Raw genomic sequence first — 17205 nt, 5'->3', positions numbered from 1 at the left:
GTTTTCAACAGTTTACAACACACTTCCACGAAACACTAAATCAAGTCGCTTGTACAGGGGGTTTGTTCAGGTAAAATTTGTGAAGAAGGACAGGGCTTTGAGAGCAGGGAGATGCAGCTGACACGCTGCATACTCGCGCCCTGTGTGAAAGCCACACCGCCAGTAGCCAGAGCAGACACGCACGGCACACGCAAGCAGCAAAACACGCTCCCAGTCTGAAACGGGCTTTAGATATAGAAATGACATTATTTTTTAATTATCTTTTAAAACTCTGCTGTCAGATGCAGAGCAGAAGTGCTGTGCTTACACCTCCCCTCTCTTCATATGCACAGCACTTCTGCTCTGCTTCCTACAGCTTCTCTTTGCAAGTGCTTGATCTTATTTAGTTGTGCAATTCATGCACAGTACAATGTACACAATTTTGAAATGTGTCACTCAACATTCTGTGGTTAGGCTGCAACAGCTGATTTGTGCAAGGCGGGCTGTTGTGAATGCGTTAACAATCACAAATTTATAGAGCACAGAATAGCATTAACAGCATCAACTGCATAAAAACTGTTAAAAGTAACAGGAGAGGTTCAAATTCAACATCTCCCGTTCTCGTACACTGACAGGAGAGATGCTTGACTTTCTGTTGCTTTCTCTGTCTGATCATCTGCAGATATGCACAGGTGACTTACATGACCTTTCTTGCAGGATATATATATATATATATATATATATATACACACACACAGTGCTTAACAAATTTTATTAGACCACCACCCAAAGTAAGTTTTACGCCACAGCTGCCCTAAATCAACAGCATTTCTAATTACCAAAATCATTTTTTATGTTTCTGCAATGGTTAATACACCAATATGTAGAAGCTCTTTAACCCAAATGATATTTTTAATGCAAAAATATAATTATTATTGTTATCCATGAATTTTCAAATTTACTGATTTACAAAAAAACTGAAAAAATAGTAAAGCACATTATTATTTCTTGATCAATAAGTCAAATTATAGTCATTGACTTGCATTCCTGAACAGAAAAATTAGTTTTAGTGTTTTAATGTTATGCTTGATTAATTTCTGACTTCTCAGAGAAGCCCAGCGAGCCGGCTCAAATTTGGGTATAAAAGGGTGAACTCAGTTTGAAGATCCTCATTCCTGTTCAAAATGGTGAAATTCCTTATTTCTGTTCAGAATGGTAAAACTTGGAGAGCTCACTGAAAATGAAAGAGTCCGCATTAAAGCACTTCATGATGCTGGATGGTCTCTGAGACAAACATGACAAGTGGTCTTATACATTTGTTAAGCACTGTGTGTATACATATATATATACATACATATATATATACACATATATATATATATACATATATATATATATATATATATATACATATATATATATATATATATATATATACACACACACATATATATATATATATATAACAATCAAAAAACACTGATGTCATAAGATAATTCATACATACCCAGAGGTTCACAGGTAATTCTAATCCCATGCAAACAGTACTAGGGGTTTACATTTTCTGTGGCAAAATTTGACATTGAACAGAGCGGGCTTTTGTTTACACTATGCACACATGGACAGGAAAAAATCATTAAGGTGTAGCTTTGTCCAGAACGGGAACCAAATCTAACACAAAATTCTTCAACGTATCTTTAAAGAAGATCCAGAACTAGTCACAAGCCAAGCCTCCTATAACCAGAGTATTTCACTTGGAGATTATAACAGATTCACTGTATGCTGCAATTTACAGCATCTTAAGGACGCCTCCGCTGGATGTGTCACAGACTGAGACCCAATAAGCCTTGTGGTGGTATGAGGCATCGGACAAACATTTGAATTACTGCTGTTGACAGGGGGAGAGGTGGTGGTATTTCTTCTCCAAGGCGGTGGAGAGGGAATTGAGATATCATTCAAACTAAACGGCAGCTGAGTCAAGCCTGTGTTAGTGTTTATGTGGGAGAGGTCAGGGTTTCTATTCCATTTAGGTTAACTTCTGTCATCTATTCTCTGCCAACCATGGGGCGAGGTTATTTGGATGAGAGCTGTGAGGACAAACAAATAAACAGCATACAGAAATGTAGGGGTGTCAGGAGTAAGGGTGGAAAAAAACAAGGTATTATGTCTTACATACTCTGCTACACTTCTTTTAACAACCGTGCAGTTTTGTACCAATCAGTCGGATGAAGAAGGCTAACTAAATTTAAGAGAAAGCTCACATAAATTTGCTAGCAAATCAAAAAGGAGTCATATAATTTTTGAGTTATACTTAGTAGGCAGGATAACTCTCACATACTGCTCCATGATGACTGAAGAGACAACTCAGAATTTTCTCTGCAGATATGGAAGCCATTATATTGCAAATTCTATTGAATTTTACCAGTACACCTAATTCAATTCATTTAAGCACTGATCTGGTAACACTTGACAAGCCATGAAGCAATCATTTTTGCACCCAAGGTGGCATATTATCACCCAAATAAACAAAAAAAGATTGGTGGTGAGATTGCAAAGATGCATGAAAGTTGCAATTAAAAATTCTGGGTTAGTCAACCATTCTACCTCAGTTAAAATTTGCTTTGACTAACTTCTAGTCTGAAATGCATTGTGTCTTTATGCAAGTTTGAATAGTTGTCATTTCCTGCACAATAAGATCCCACCTGAAAAATTTTACCATTAAAGACACCTGCAAAAAATCCTTTATTCCCTCGGTAGTAATCTGATCAATATGAAATAGACCCTGAACAATACCAGTTTTTTATCAGCTGTTATTTATGAAATCCTCCTTTTTATGCCTGTAGATTGTGTTTTAAATGGATTTTAATGTAAGCTGTATTTATTTGCATGTGTCTTAGCAAAGAAGAATTTCTACCACTGTTGTGACGTACAAGTCCATTAATCCATCTCAAACCAGGAGAAGTAATGTATACAGTAAAACAAACAAAAAAAAAAAGTGCAAACACAAACCCATGAGGAGTATTGCAAGAAAAAACAATGCTGTTTATAGCAGTCTGTTCATTTTTTTTATGGAGGGGTAATAAGCTAACCCAGTTAGCTTAATTGTACGCCTATAAAATATTAGAATTACCTTTAAGTAGGAGGTGCTACAGTCATTTCTCCAACATTAAACTGATATGGCAATGCAATTTCTTATCATATCAAACATCAATTCTTGTGAATCTAATAAGAACAGTTATGATATAACTTTATCCTTTAAGGTACAGTCGCATAGGATGAGCTGTTTTATTTTTATTGAGTTTTCTTTCCCCCTTATAAAACAATCTTAAATATTAATAACAAAAGTTATTGAAAGAATAGCAGAAACTGATAGGACGCTTCTCCTACAGACAGTGTGTGAATGAAAATAATAACCAGGGGGCATGTATGACTACATGACTGACACATATTTTCAAACTAGAGAGAAATGGTTAAAACTTTTGTATTTTTCACAGCCCGCCAGAACTCATTTCTACAGTCAGCCTGAGGGATTGTGACAAATTATGTGTCAAGGATTTATGATGTGGGACGTAATAGGGCCACCCAGCTGGTGGAGTAAATGAATGTGCATATCTCAGTGACATCCACACATCTGCTTAGCTGTCTATGAGCATGCAAGCTGCAGTGTGTTACAGTCACTGGCCTAATTCGCTGTGCAGCCTCTTAAAGCTGAAGATGCAGGGCTTGGCCAAATATTATTCTGTGCAAGTAGTTCTTTACAGTTATTGAGTCACTGTGTTACCACTAAATAAAACCTTGATTAAAATCTAAAATTGTGCATGTATTTTCCTGATGAATGCTCATGTCAGACATATTTTCTAGCTTGTTAGGTCACAGACTGATGACAAAAAAGATCAGATAATTATTGAAAGAACAGGTAGGACCCATTCAAAAGACAAGTCAGTTTCTATCATATTCATAAATATCACTACAAGGGCTGGGGGTTATAAAAGAAAAAATCATATCTGAATGATATATTGTTTACAGTCATGAAAAGAGATGTGTGCACGCACAGTAGTCACATCAGAGAAAGTGCAATGCGAAGTGATCAAAGCACTTTATACTGTTATACCTGTATCTGACACATATGTGTTCAATCTGTGCACAGAGTTGAGTGTCCTTTGCACGTAAAGCATACAGTACATGCTACAGGTGATGCTGCAGCAAATACAGATATACAGGCATGACATTCAAGGCAGATGCTCAGTGCAATCATCAGGACCTCATCCTGATGCTCGTTATTGCTGTGACCCCACACATGGGCCATTAATGGCCTGGGCAGGCTACTGATTGCTTGTATTACAGCTTAAGTTATAGACTACAGTGTGTAAGAGTCATAAGGAATTCAATACAGTGAGCTTTTGATTTTATTAAAAGTAATTCTCTCAGGGCTGATCATGTAGACTTAATACTGAACAACATTAAAAATGGTTGATTATATTAAAGTACCCCAAGAAAAAGCAATAGGTTAATTTGCGTAATTTGTGAATAAATGTGTCTCCTTCAGCATGTTGTTTCTACTCATAGGTGTATGTCAGAGCTTAGCAGTGTATGATGAAAGTAGGAGGGGGTTTAGATAAGGAATCTGAAAATGACTGACAGACCAACGTAGAAAAAATATGTTGGATTGAAAATGTAATTAGACTGCATTTAACTGAAAAAGTCTCCTTTTTAAATAAAAAAAATCACAGTGTATGTTGCAGAGAGAAAAACACATTGCAATGTCAGTTTTCTAATAGCATGACCCTGTAAATAACTGAACAGCAATGCACTTTATATACTTCTATATAATGTATTATCAACAAAAATAACATGTAGGTTGGGCTAAATGTCAAACAGGCACTTCAATTAAAAGCCAGCTGCACAATGTCAACATTTACATGAGAAATTAAGTAAAATTAAACTATCCAGTTGTGGAAATCCCCCTCTTTATTATCTTATCGTATCTTACAAAAAGGATTCAAATGCCGCATAAAGATGAAATTAATACAATGATAATTCCACATTTAGACTAAGCACTAAAAATACAAAGAAAATCTTTTTTTTCTTCTTCATCTACACTTAGTGCCCTATCATGACAAAGTGAAAACAGAATTTTATTTATCTAATTTTTTTGGTTTATTATTTAAAATAAAAAGCTGAAATGTCACTTTGGCATAGGTATCCAGACCCTTTTGCAAAACACTTGAAATCTTGCTCAGGTTCTGCCTATTTCTCTTGATCTTTGCTGAGATGTTTCTACATCTTGATTGGAGTCCACCTGTGATAAATTGAATTGATTAGACATGATTTGGAAAGGCAAACGCCTCTCTATAGAAGGCTCAACAACAGACATTGCATATTAGAGCAAAAAACAAGCCATGAGGTCAAAGGAATTGCCTGTGGGACAAGATTGTTGCAAGGCACATATCTGGGGAAGGCCACAGAAAAAAATCCTGCTGCACTGAAAGTTCCCAAGAGCACAGTAGCCCCTGCAGTTCTCAAATGAAGTTGGCACAACCAGGACATTAATATACCACAGGTGGACTCCAATCAACGTATAGAAACATCTCAGGAACTATTCAGAGATATAGGTGAGCTAAATATCAAATGTTTTTGCAAAGGGTCCGAATACTTACCTTAGTGTGATAATTCAGTTTTTCATGAACATTTCTAAATTTCTGTCTTTACTTTTCCATTATGGGGTAATAAGTGTAGATTAATGATAATAAAATTGATTCTTTTTTTTTCAACTGTAGCATCAGTCGACAACATAACAAAATTGAGAAAAACTGAAGGGGGTCTGAATACTTTCTAAATGCACTGTATCATCAAAACTCAATATACTGCCATTCCCTGCTATGAATGGTCAAGTTAAGGATATATTTTGATCCAACAGAGCAGAACTGTTTTAATATTTCAGTATCATTGTCAAAATATGACGGCTGTGCTGTATTTTACATGGCCAGTGTGAACTCAAGGTCCCCCCAGAGAGCCTGAGAGTTACACATTTTCACTGTGAGGCACATCTTTTATGCATGCGCTTTTCACACACAGGGAGCCCCAAAACATGAACATCTGCCAATTATGCCAACACGGAGAGCAGAACGTCGAGCAGATTCCAAAACTGTATCTTTACTCAGAATAATTCATGTTCTGCTCAGGGAATTCGACCATCCACTGCCCATAGCATTCATTTAATCCACATATGCACGCTTTTTTTAGGCTGAAGACTAAATGTAGAGTTTGCATATAAAATAATCTGTTTCGCCATGTTGAGCTCTGTAAAAAAAAAAAAAAAAAAAAAAAAAGGGGGGGGGTTGACATACACACATTGTTCTCTTCAGCAGGTGCATGGAACAAAAGGTGTGCACAGGAATCAGAAAAGATTAAGGTCCGTTCACCTCCGAATGTCACTGGTAAGATAAAAGGAGAAGCAGTCTTTTCATTGCTGAAGTGAGGCGCTTTTAGTGTTCTGCCAGACAGCACACACTCGCACACGCACACCCACATGTGTACACACACATCTCTATTCTGTTTACTTCCTGGAAGCAGACGTAGGATCACACGGAAGACGGGGGAAGAAAAACACAACCTAGAGAAGGAGATGGTGGGATTTATGGATTGAGAGGAAGACATCTATGACCCTAGGAGGCTGGTTTCAGTTCTAGAGGAAAAATTTTGTTTGAATAATTATATAAAACCTGCACAGTCCACCAGCTGTAATAGCTTTTGGCTTATAAAGTGGCTGTATTGTCAGTCTAGTTACGTAATGAGACTGCCCTGCTTTATATTTTTATAGGTCTGGTACTTTTGAATGATGTATCAACATTTTTAGTGAAATTTTAAAGACTTAAAATCAAAACTAACAACTTTTGCCTGAGGAATCAGGATGCAATGAATGTAACATGCACCACAGCACAGACAAGAGAAAGGAAGAAGCCCAAGCTTTGGGACTCCTTAATAATTAAAGAGATGCTTTATTGGTTTATGCTGCCCAACATGCTGTGGACAGTGACAGCGAATTGTCCCCAGGTGAGCTGTGGTGGCAGCTGCCGAGTCTGACTAAATTAGAAAATGATAGCTGTGCAGATAATTGCGTCTCAGCTTAATTAAAGACTCTACATGCAGGATGGATGTGCAGATATTAGGGGACGTTAAAAAGTGGCATGCATTCTCTTTATTCTGTAGGAGTTCAGTCTGAGAAATGTGAAAACAGATTAAGTTTACCTGCTCTATGCTAAGTGGGTAAGAAAGCTAAGTAAGCAGCATTCATTCTTTAGGGCTCATCTCTTCGAAACAAAACATTCAGACTTTTTAATCCTGGGGTGCTGCTTAAGGCTTCAGACTTTCTCAATTAGATGCAGACTTTATTTAGAGGCAATACTTTCACTATGAAATGTGGTTGAACCAAAAACAGCATCCCATAATCTGGTTTCAGATAAGAGAGCTGAACGCCACAATGACTGATGTAAAGCCACGTAATAAATCTGTGTCTCCTCAGTGTCTAATAAGATTCGTACCTCTCTCTGGCCTCCACCTCTGCTGGTTCTTCTGTGCTGCACTTCACATCTTCCTGGCCTGTGTTGGTGTCCTCTTTCCTCGTGGTGCTGGGTGATGAGCTGCTCTTTGAGGAGTCCTCGTTGACCTGGAGACCCTGGATGGTGTTCTGCTGATGATGCCATGATTGATGACCTGTTCTAACATAGACAGGTGTGGGCCCTGGCGTGGGTGCTAAGATGCTGTGGACCGGACTGCTGGTCTTCCGTAGTCCTCCGACTCCTCTTTCTCGCGAGTGACTCTTGAGTCGGCCCTGGACAGGTGTTCCTCTGTGGTCCAGGCCATCCTGCTGGATGTAGCCTCCTACCCCGCCGCCACCGCCACCTCCACCACCGGACGAACCTTGGGACGAATGGCTGAACCAGCGCCAGCGGAGCCTGAGGATCTGCTTCACGTCAAATTCCTTCTTCCCTGACACAGACATCCTCTTCTGGGTTTGGAGACGAAGGCAATGCTATATGGAGCCCCCAAAAACATGGAGAGCAGAGAAGAAAAGAGCCCCGGTTTCAGTCCTCACTGACTGCAATGTGCCTCTTCTCCACTGTTATTGTCTCACTACTATCATGACTACCCCCTCCTCCAGCTATTACTCCTCCGTTGTTCTTTTAGTGAAGATGGAAAGCAGTCCTCTGCAGCTTTTGTTCCTATGCCTGAGACTACCACCCTCCCTCCAACTCTCCCTTTCTGTCTTTCTCTCTCTCTCTCTTTCCCTCCTGTGCTGCTGCTGTTTCTGTTTGCTGCTGCTGCTGCTGTGCCGCTGGAGCTGAGTTAATGCACATGCATGATCCTCACTCCCTCCCCTTTGCCTCCCCTGTTTCGCTTTCTCCCTCTCTCTCTTCCTCTCTGCTCGTCTGTGCACACATACACACACTCTGAGAGATAGACATATATACTCTGGATATAAAAATGAGAAAATCTCCCAAGCTCTACCACAGTATCCCTTGCTGCTGTTCTGTGTGTCCCTGTGTGAGCATGTTTGTGTATGTGTGTGATAACAGGGTTGCCTGCTCTTGCTCAGAGGGGGAGGTGGGGTATCAGGGAGCCAGGAGGATGAGGTCACACCTTAACAAAGTAAATCACTGCCTGCTGAAGGAGGGAAGGGGAGAGACTACTAAGTACAATGTGATATCAAAGCTATTAGGAGGAGCTTCTAATACATTCATGTATGTGGATACACACACATGCTAATCCATCAACAGAAAAGCAAGGGCACATCATAAACACAGATAGATACTAACCACACATTCCTAAAATAAGTGTAAAATGACTACACACATCCATGCAGTCTCCTATTCTTTCATCAAAGAGAATCCCACAGGGGGAATGTCTCAGCGTATGTAGCCATGCAGAAAAAATATTCTCCATCAGTCACCATCTTGAAAGCCCCCTGCGATTACAAGTGAAAAACTACATACTGATGAACCCTCAAGGTCAGTTAGCTGCCTCTTCCTCCAGTCAGGGCTTCAGAAAACGCGCTTTTGAATTTCAGAAATAGATCCTGCTTCTGCATAAGCTTAATCCTGCATCACTGCATATAATTGAGATACCACAACTTCACTCAAAACTTCAAAGGCAAAGGGACAGTGGAGGAGCCGACAAGGTATATTGGGGCATTTGATCAATTCTGTGAGCATCACCTGCATATAAAAATGGTTACATAGTGTTATGCCTTAGGAAGTGACTCTTAATGGTCAGGTCATGCAAGCTTCCATGCAGCACCAATGCTTCATCCAAGAGGAGCTGATCATACCTTATTAACATTAAATTGCAGAGAGATGGTGGCGATGTTCAGAGTGTATTACTGCACTTGTGCAATATGTACTAAAACATCAATAACTAGAATACATTTAAATTAAAAATCCTTGCATTCTACATGAGTGTGAAGTTAAAACTTGGTGGTTTGACTGAAAATATGGCCTCCCAGAGTTTCCGCAGGTGCATTGCCTAGCAGCCTAACTGGTGTTTTAGTTTAACAAGCGACCCTGTCAACTGGTGGGTGGTGACTTTCAGCCAAATGCATACCTGGTAGTCCTATTAACAACCAGTGGGTTACGGGAAACGTGACTGGGCCAACCAGCTGAACAAAACAACCAATGAGCCGCTCCATGGGTCAGTGATTATGTAAAAAAAAGATTAAAAAAAACATTGACAACAGTAGTTGGTCCAAACGCCCTGGCTGTGGCAGGACTGAGGTATATGTGTTTGAGATTATAGACATGAATTATCTATTTAAAAAGTGAAGTTGAAAATGCACTAAAGCAGTTGGGGACCTCACAAAGCAGCAGGTATCAGCTGGAAAAGCAAAATACTACAGCAGGTAAGAGACTGACGTTCAACAGGCTATCAGCATTTACTGCTAACGCTAGCAAGAGTAAGCGGCTAGCCGAATAGTCGGCGGCAAAATAAGACAAGGTTGAAGCCTCTTAACCACCACTCAAACTTCCAAACATACCTGTATGGTAAAGAGAGCAGTCCTAGCTCTATATAATGTTTTACTGGCTCTTTCTCTGAAGTCCACGAACCGAGGAAGTGAAGTGTGGCTGGACAGCGAAAGTCATCCTCAGAAAAGCCAGGGATTGTCGTTAGAACAGCTGACTGTATCAAATATTAACAAGCAGAGTGTAAACAGATGTCCCATCCCTATCCGTTTTTTTTTGGAGCCCGGCAGGTGACATGAACTTTGTCGTTTTTTTTTTTTTAAACGCACGTGCGATATAGTATGGTACGTGCGATTTAGTATCTTGTACGTGCGTTTTATTATCTCGCGCAAGCGTTTTATTCTTGTCCAGTAAGTGCGATTTCTCAGGATCTCGCGCGTTTTATTCGCGTGCAGACACTGAGGAATCGCATGTGCGAGATATGAATAAAACGCATGCGCGAGTGGGTATAAAAAAAATCCCACGTGGGTATAAAAAAAAAACAGGTTCATGTCACCTCACGGGCTCCGTAGTTTTTATACTTTATTGTTTCAGTTAATGTTTTTGGTGCACAGATGCATTTCTTGATCTTTCAAAATATCTAACTTTTTGTTTTTTTTTTTGGCTTTTGTCTGCCTTTACCCATTCAAAAAATAAAAAAGCCTTATAATATAAATCATGATGTAGATAAATGGCATAGCCTACTGAACTAAATGTTGAGAAGCCTGCCCTTTTAAAGATTAGTCACATATTTACCCTTTTTTACTCTACATGAGTCCACATGTAGCTATCTATTCACTCCAGTGAAATATAATGCATTAATGGAGATAGACCATTCATCCAGTCAGATTTTGTTTTGCAGTTTTACATTCCAGTGTTACAATATTCAACAGATGGTTCATCTAAAATTTTAATTTCATATTTGCACAGTTTAGCCGATGTCCTCTAATTTATTTAATTGGAGTCCATCATTTTTCAACTTGCTTTTCATTCAAATTAATTTTAAGTATTAGGCTACCTTTTCCATGCTACTATATGTCCTACACTCTCTTACCACTTTTCCAACTAGAGTGTTTTTCTTTCCTTCTTGTTTTTGCTGTCGTACTTTTATTCCCAGCATACCCAAAAAATGTCGCTTGTGTAGATACAGTAGAGGATGGTTAAATTCAGCCATTAATTGGTGCATCACAAGACATTTTAGCGATGCATTTGATCTCATGGTTTGTCAAGATAGTGGTAGCACAACATTTCAATATGTATTTTTAATATGAAGTTCTTCTAACTCTTTGATTAATTCAGTTTGTCCAGAGTTTTATGCAGTGCAAAGGCTTAAACGTGATCAAGGATCTTCACATAACAGAAATCATAGCATAACACTTAAAATAATTCACACAGTGGTTTTTGGGTAAAATAGTGTATGTTTAGGGCTACTGTGTTTGGATTTACGCAGAAAAAGATTAACATTTATGTTAATTTGGCCACAAAGTATCACTATTTCCTTCGGGTTGGTCCTAGGGGGGCTCAGGTTTTCTTAGATACAAGTGTGGGGCTCAAAGGCAAAAAGGAACCACTGTTCTAGATGTATTTAAACTTTTATTATATATAGCCATTAGCCACTGTAGTTGATAATAAGACATACACATAAGAAAAATTATGAAATAGTGATAATCATGGAAAAGAAAATCCCACTGACAGCGTCATTAAGTCTTGATTTAAATGTCTGACCAGCTTTGAAGGAAGTAAAGTACGACTATATGGGGCTGTCTGCCTGTTAAGAGACACTGTCAGGCATAACAGCTGTTCTTGGGGAAACCCTGTACACTGAAAGTGGATTTTTTCCTAAAGCAGACAAGGTGAAGTCTCCTGTTCAGTGTTAACACCTAGGTTCTGGATTTATTTTAACAGCAAGACACACTAACACCACTGGTAGGCTGCCAGACTGCTCTATGCCTGCCTGCTTGTTTGGAATAACTATTTCAAATATTTATATTCTGCTCATGACCCTCCTCTTAACGCAGTTTTTTTTCATGTGATTTTTATCGCAGATCGCACGGAGATACTGTGAGCTTAATTTATATCCCTGTGAAACAGATTTTTTTGGTCCTGTTCCAAATATCAAATTCTTTCAGAAAGGTGAGAGGAGAACTGTGCACTCAAACTGTTGGATATCAATATTGTGCAATCTCTCATCCGCCTCCACTACCTCCTACTGCAGGGTTAGGGGAGGAGATGCAACAGACAGCTGATATTTCACTCCTCAAACTATAACCGTCAGTGTTGTCTAAAAGCATTTATCAGATGTGAAAGATATTTAAATGACTTTCAAATACTGCATGTCCTTGATTTTCTGATAAAACAGAAATGCTTTTCTTTCAATTCATATGTGATCATTGGCTGTAGCATTTTGAGAGATTCCAGCTGAGTCCAACAGAAATTACTAATTCATTGCTGGTATTGTTTGTCCTTTGTATTTGTGTTCTTCATCCCAAGCAACATCACAGTGGAAACAAAGATTATAAATACTACAGTGACAATGATTCTTCCACTGTAAGATCAAGAAATATACGATGATGTTCAGGTCAGTGTGTCACTGAAATCCTCTTTTTTTGTAGCACAAATGTTTGCATTGTCCTTTGTCTGTGTCAGATGTTTAGCTATGCTAATGACACAGCGAGGTAATAAAATGAAGATTTTTTATTCAGTAAAGAGTCAAAACACTAGATTATGAACAAGATCCTTTTTAGTGTATTTTGGAGGCAAAAGAGCAGTACTGGTCCTTTGTAGGGATAGCATAATTTTGCTACTTAGTTGGTTTCATGTGCCCAAGACCTTCACCTTTTGACATTCACTGTTTCATGACAGGAATAGTGATTATCTTTATTGCCACTGCTAAATTAATGATGTCCATTAATTCAATGCAACACCTTTGGCTGTATTGATGCTCGCATGTTTGAGTATATACACAATATTTTATTATGGTGCTCTATGTGATGCAATAACCAGTCTCATTAAGTGCCATAATAAAATGCGGTGTGACTGACCTCTACAACCAAATAGGACACCCTTAACTACAGACACGACTTATGTAAATAACTGTTGTATAGTTTACATCCTTTTTTAATTCACAATGTTGTAGTAAATTTTATGACAAAGCAATTTTAATGCAGTCCCTGGCTTTTCAGTTATGCTATATTTACTACTCCTAATCTTGTAACACCAGTAAATAAACCAATGAGTACATTCAAAGGATGTAGCTGTATACCTTAAGTAATAAGAGAGACCTGAATATTGCAACTGCATATACTCACAGACTCTCTCTTGTATCTACCGTATGATTTTTTTTTTGTCCAAAGACATGCAATTTTATCCAAATCAAGTGAATTTGATGTATTTCTTATGTAGAATACTCGAGTTATTTTCAGGACATGTCTAGAAAGTCTAGCTACACTATAAAAATAGACCTATTAAAGTGAGATATGATCTGATGTATAGTAACAAGCCATCACACTGGGTGACCTCTTTTATTTTTGTAGGAGTCAAGGACACCATCTGGCTGCACTTGCCGTGACATATGAGATGTCAGATGTCAGAGCAGTGAGGTAAACCGCATTATCATCTGTCATCTGCCTCCCAACTGAACATACCTACAGTGAATGCCTATATGGGTATTTTTCAGTGTGCAGATCAGGGAGATATTTAAATATAAAACTGAAAACTTTGTTTTTAATTTTTTCTTAAAAATATCTCATTCTATCTTTCAAGGATACAGTTAATGAAATGCAAGTAAATGTATCTAACTAGTACTGCAAAGTTTTTACAAGACCATACTCTTTAATATGACTGATTAATGCATACAACTTGAGTGAGAACACCCATCAGCCCCATCCACAATTTCAAACATCACTAAATGCCAAAGGATTGGTGTTCGTTGTTAGTTTAAATGCTGTGTTTTTTCAGATATAATTGACCTTCTTCAAGAGATTAAAAAGAAGACATGGCTCTGCGCTAAAATATAATAACAAATCCAACTACATGCGCTAACAGTAACCTGCACTGCGCATCGTTCACACACTAATACAAAACACTAATAAAGCTTTTTGTTCTAATGTAAAAATGTATTACTCATTTCCACAGATTCTCTACCCTGGTGTCCATGAACGGACGGCAAGTGGAGATGCAGCCTCTTAATGTGGCAAGAACCAGGTGAAAATTTATGAGAAAATTACATTTATTGTTGAATTTATGGCTGTACTGGCACACAAGGTTACATCTTGAAACAATAGAATACAGTGTTGTAGGCATACCTGAACAATACCAAAGACATAGCTTTACCAGCGTGCATCATAAAAAATAATGACACTTTCTTTTTTTTTTTTTTTTAAGGGTCTAATGTGCGTATTGTAACTAGTTAAATAAAAAATATTGTACTATAAAAAATGTTCGAAACTTTAAACAAGTTCTTTGAAAATCTGATGAGAAATACAGTAACTCTGCAGTTACTGATATTCTTTCTTACCTGAGCACTGATTTGTTGCGGTTCTCCTCAGTATTTCAACCGCTGTGATTATCCTCTAAAACAGATGAGCAGTGAAGATGACCTGCAAGTAATCCAGTAACTAACTCATCAAAACTGTGCAAGACAGATCCAACTTTTTCTCCTCCTGTGTCCTACTTCACAAAAAATGTCTGCCCCTCTAAAAAGGAAAGGGGCACTTTCCTCTTTGAAAGGAAATTCCCGATATGCTCCTTCCTTTGCACTACAACAACAATTGTGTTCAAGCAACCAGGAACACTGGGATCATATCCTGTGATTGAGGCAAAACACTGCTTTTTACAAAGCTTTATACTTGTGTAAAATATGTTTTAATGTGATCAAAACCTCCAACAGCTACATTACTTATAGATAACTGAAACAAGATTATTTCCAAACACTTCATGACCTTTGTCAAGACTGATGAATAATAAACTAAAAGCTTTAGAAATGCATGAAATGATACATATTTGTGAAGATCAGTTAGTCCAAAACATTTTATTTTGAACAAAAGTAAAGTTTAAAGCATTTAAAAAAAATAGTTACCTTCATAATAGTTGTGATTTTATCTCATTTAGCCACTAGGTGGCACTTTTAATATGTTCTTTTAGACCTACCTCCATCAATGTACAGTTTAGAAGACATGAAAGTATGGTTTCAAGGGTTAGGCGTATTCAAGAGCTTTTATTATTTACCAGTCACCTACCTATTTCTATCAATCACCATATTTACGACAAATTTTAGCAACCAAAATATCAAAAGTTGACATTTGTATGAAAAGGTTTTTGGTTTCTTTTGTTTTTTTTTTTTTGTTTTTTTGTTTTTTTTTTGTTTGGGTTTTTTTTTTTGGAGTTTGTCTACAAGAATTTGTTCCTCTGCTAACCCAAAATATCCATATATAAGACAAAAAAAAAAAAAAAAACAGGGCAGGCTTTGTACTTCATTTCTGTGAGGTTATCAATGGTTCTGTGAATTACACTCATGAAGCCTTGTTGCCAAAAAATGCTAGTTTTCCTTTGAAGTTGTATGATGACTTTGTTACTGTGAATAGATTGTATTTCTTATGTAGTCATCTGACTACTTGAAGCACTTTTACACCACAGGTCATACCTACCCATTCACACCCTTTACTCCATTCACTCCACATTCACAAACAGATGGCACAGAATTCTATGGAGAATTGTCCATCAGTGTTAGCTAATTTTCACTCAAATGCATCCCTACACATTTACAAGCCATGGACAAAGCAGTGTGAGTAAATTGGGGTTAAGTGTCTTGCCTAAGGGCATATCGACATGTGACTGAAACCTTTCAATTGCGAGGCGACTAGCTCTACCTCCTGAGCCACAGTCACCCTATGTTACATGCAGTGTTATCCAGATCTTTCAAGCAATGTTTAATTATAGGCTGTTTTTATTTCCAATCTGTGATTTGAGAATTGCATTGGTATGTAGAGGGTGACTAGATCAACCGGTAGAGTCAGTCATCTCACAATTGGAAGGTCATGGGTTTGATCCCCAGCTCCTGCAGTCACATGGCGATGTGTCCTTGGAAAACTTAACCCCAATTTGCTCCTGTTGGTAGCATGTAAATGGGTATGAATGCATTTTAACCAGATTAGCTAATACCAACGACGAGTTCTCTATAGCAACCTCTGCCATCAGTGTGTGAATAGGGAGTAAAAGGGTGTGACCTGTGGTATAGAAGCGCTATGAGAAGTTGGAAGACTAGAAATGTACCATTTAGATTGGTCAAAGGTGCAGCATGTGCTGTGCTATTTCTATTTTAATAATTTCAGTATTTATAAGTCTGCATTTTTTTTTGATGAAGAATTCACTTTTAACAAAAACATAACAAACAAACACTACTAGCTGGTGTTTTTTTTAATATCTGAGAATAAAAGGAGCAACTTCTGTGAACATAACACTCCCACTCCAAAACACTACATGATATTGTCCATTTTTGTTTGCAGAAACATTGAACCTTATATGTTACTCAGTATGATTATGATGTATCAATGTCATTTATTTGTTTATATCTCTGGATATGTTGTGTAAAATAGTCCCCTGCTACTTGCAAGTTTTGTGTAACTACAACCCCAACTTCAAAATAGTTGGAGCACTGTGTAAAGGATAAATATAAACAGAATGCAGTGGTTTGCAAATCATATAAACCAGTACTTTATTCACATTAGGACCAAAACTGCATATCAAATGTTGAAACAGACATTTTACCATTTTATGAAAAACATAAGCTTGTTTTGAAAGATGTTTGGTCCAGAAATGGATGGCATTTTGATTGATTTTCTCACATGGACCCTTAATGTCCACCTCTGGGCCTTTGATGTTAACATCAAGTGGTTTAACATCAGTGTCTGAGCCCTCCACTTTTGGACCTTTGAAGCCAAACGATGGCATTTTGATTTTAGGCAATTGAAATCCTCCCAGTATCAGCCTCTGGTCCATTAATGTCAAGTTTGGGTACTCCTTCTACCTTTGGAACTGGCATATCCACATAATTCTTTGATTGAAGGACCTATTTAGATATGATATAATGTTTAATTTCTATTGTGAAGAAACCATGGGTTTATGAGATTTGCAAATCATTGCATTTTGTTTGTATTTACATTTCAAAGAGTGCCCCAATTTTTTTAGAATTAAACCTTTTTGGTTTTTCTGTCCCTGTATTCCATTTTGGTAT

General features: G+C 37.9%; 1 protein-coding gene and 1 long non-coding RNA gene across 5 annotated transcripts in view; one reads left to right on the top strand and one right to left on the bottom strand.

Moving 5' to 3' along the window:
* klhl4 (kelch-like family member 4) overlaps positions 1-17154 on the bottom strand; it is a 50592-nt gene extending 33438 nt beyond the window's left edge. The window contains exons 1-2 of one of the 3 annotated variants that reach the window (XM_041797574.1): positions 14491-17154; positions 7521-8011 (exon numbers count right to left, since the gene is read on the bottom strand). In XM_041797574.1, the coding sequence (XP_041653508.1) occupies positions 7521-7981 (461 nt within the window). In that variant the 5' untranslated portion in view covers positions 7982-8011; positions 14491-17154. Of the gene's footprint in view, positions 1-7520; positions 8012-10009; positions 10282-14490 lie in introns of those variants that run through there. The other 2 variants (XM_041797573.1, XM_041797575.1) reach the window with 2 other exon arrangements.
* Positions 10450-17205, top strand: part of LOC121516339 — a 29689-nt gene continuing 22933 nt past the window's right edge. The window contains exons 1-3 of one of the 2 annotated variants that reach the window (XR_005992464.1): positions 10450-12552; positions 13508-13573; positions 14109-14177. This is a non-coding gene — a long non-coding RNA (uncharacterized LOC121516339). Of the gene's footprint in view, positions 13574-14108; positions 14178-17205 lie in introns of both variants that reach the window. The other variant, XR_005992463.1, reaches the window with a different exon arrangement.

Source organism: Cheilinus undulatus, linkage group 10 (assembly GCF_018320785.1).
Source record: "Cheilinus undulatus linkage group 10, ASM1832078v1, whole genome shotgun sequence".
Lineage (NCBI taxonomy): Eukaryota > Metazoa > Chordata > Actinopteri > Labriformes > Labridae > Cheilinus > Cheilinus undulatus.
Note: the sequence above shows the minus strand (reverse complement) of the source record. Positions and strands in the feature narration are given on the sequence as shown.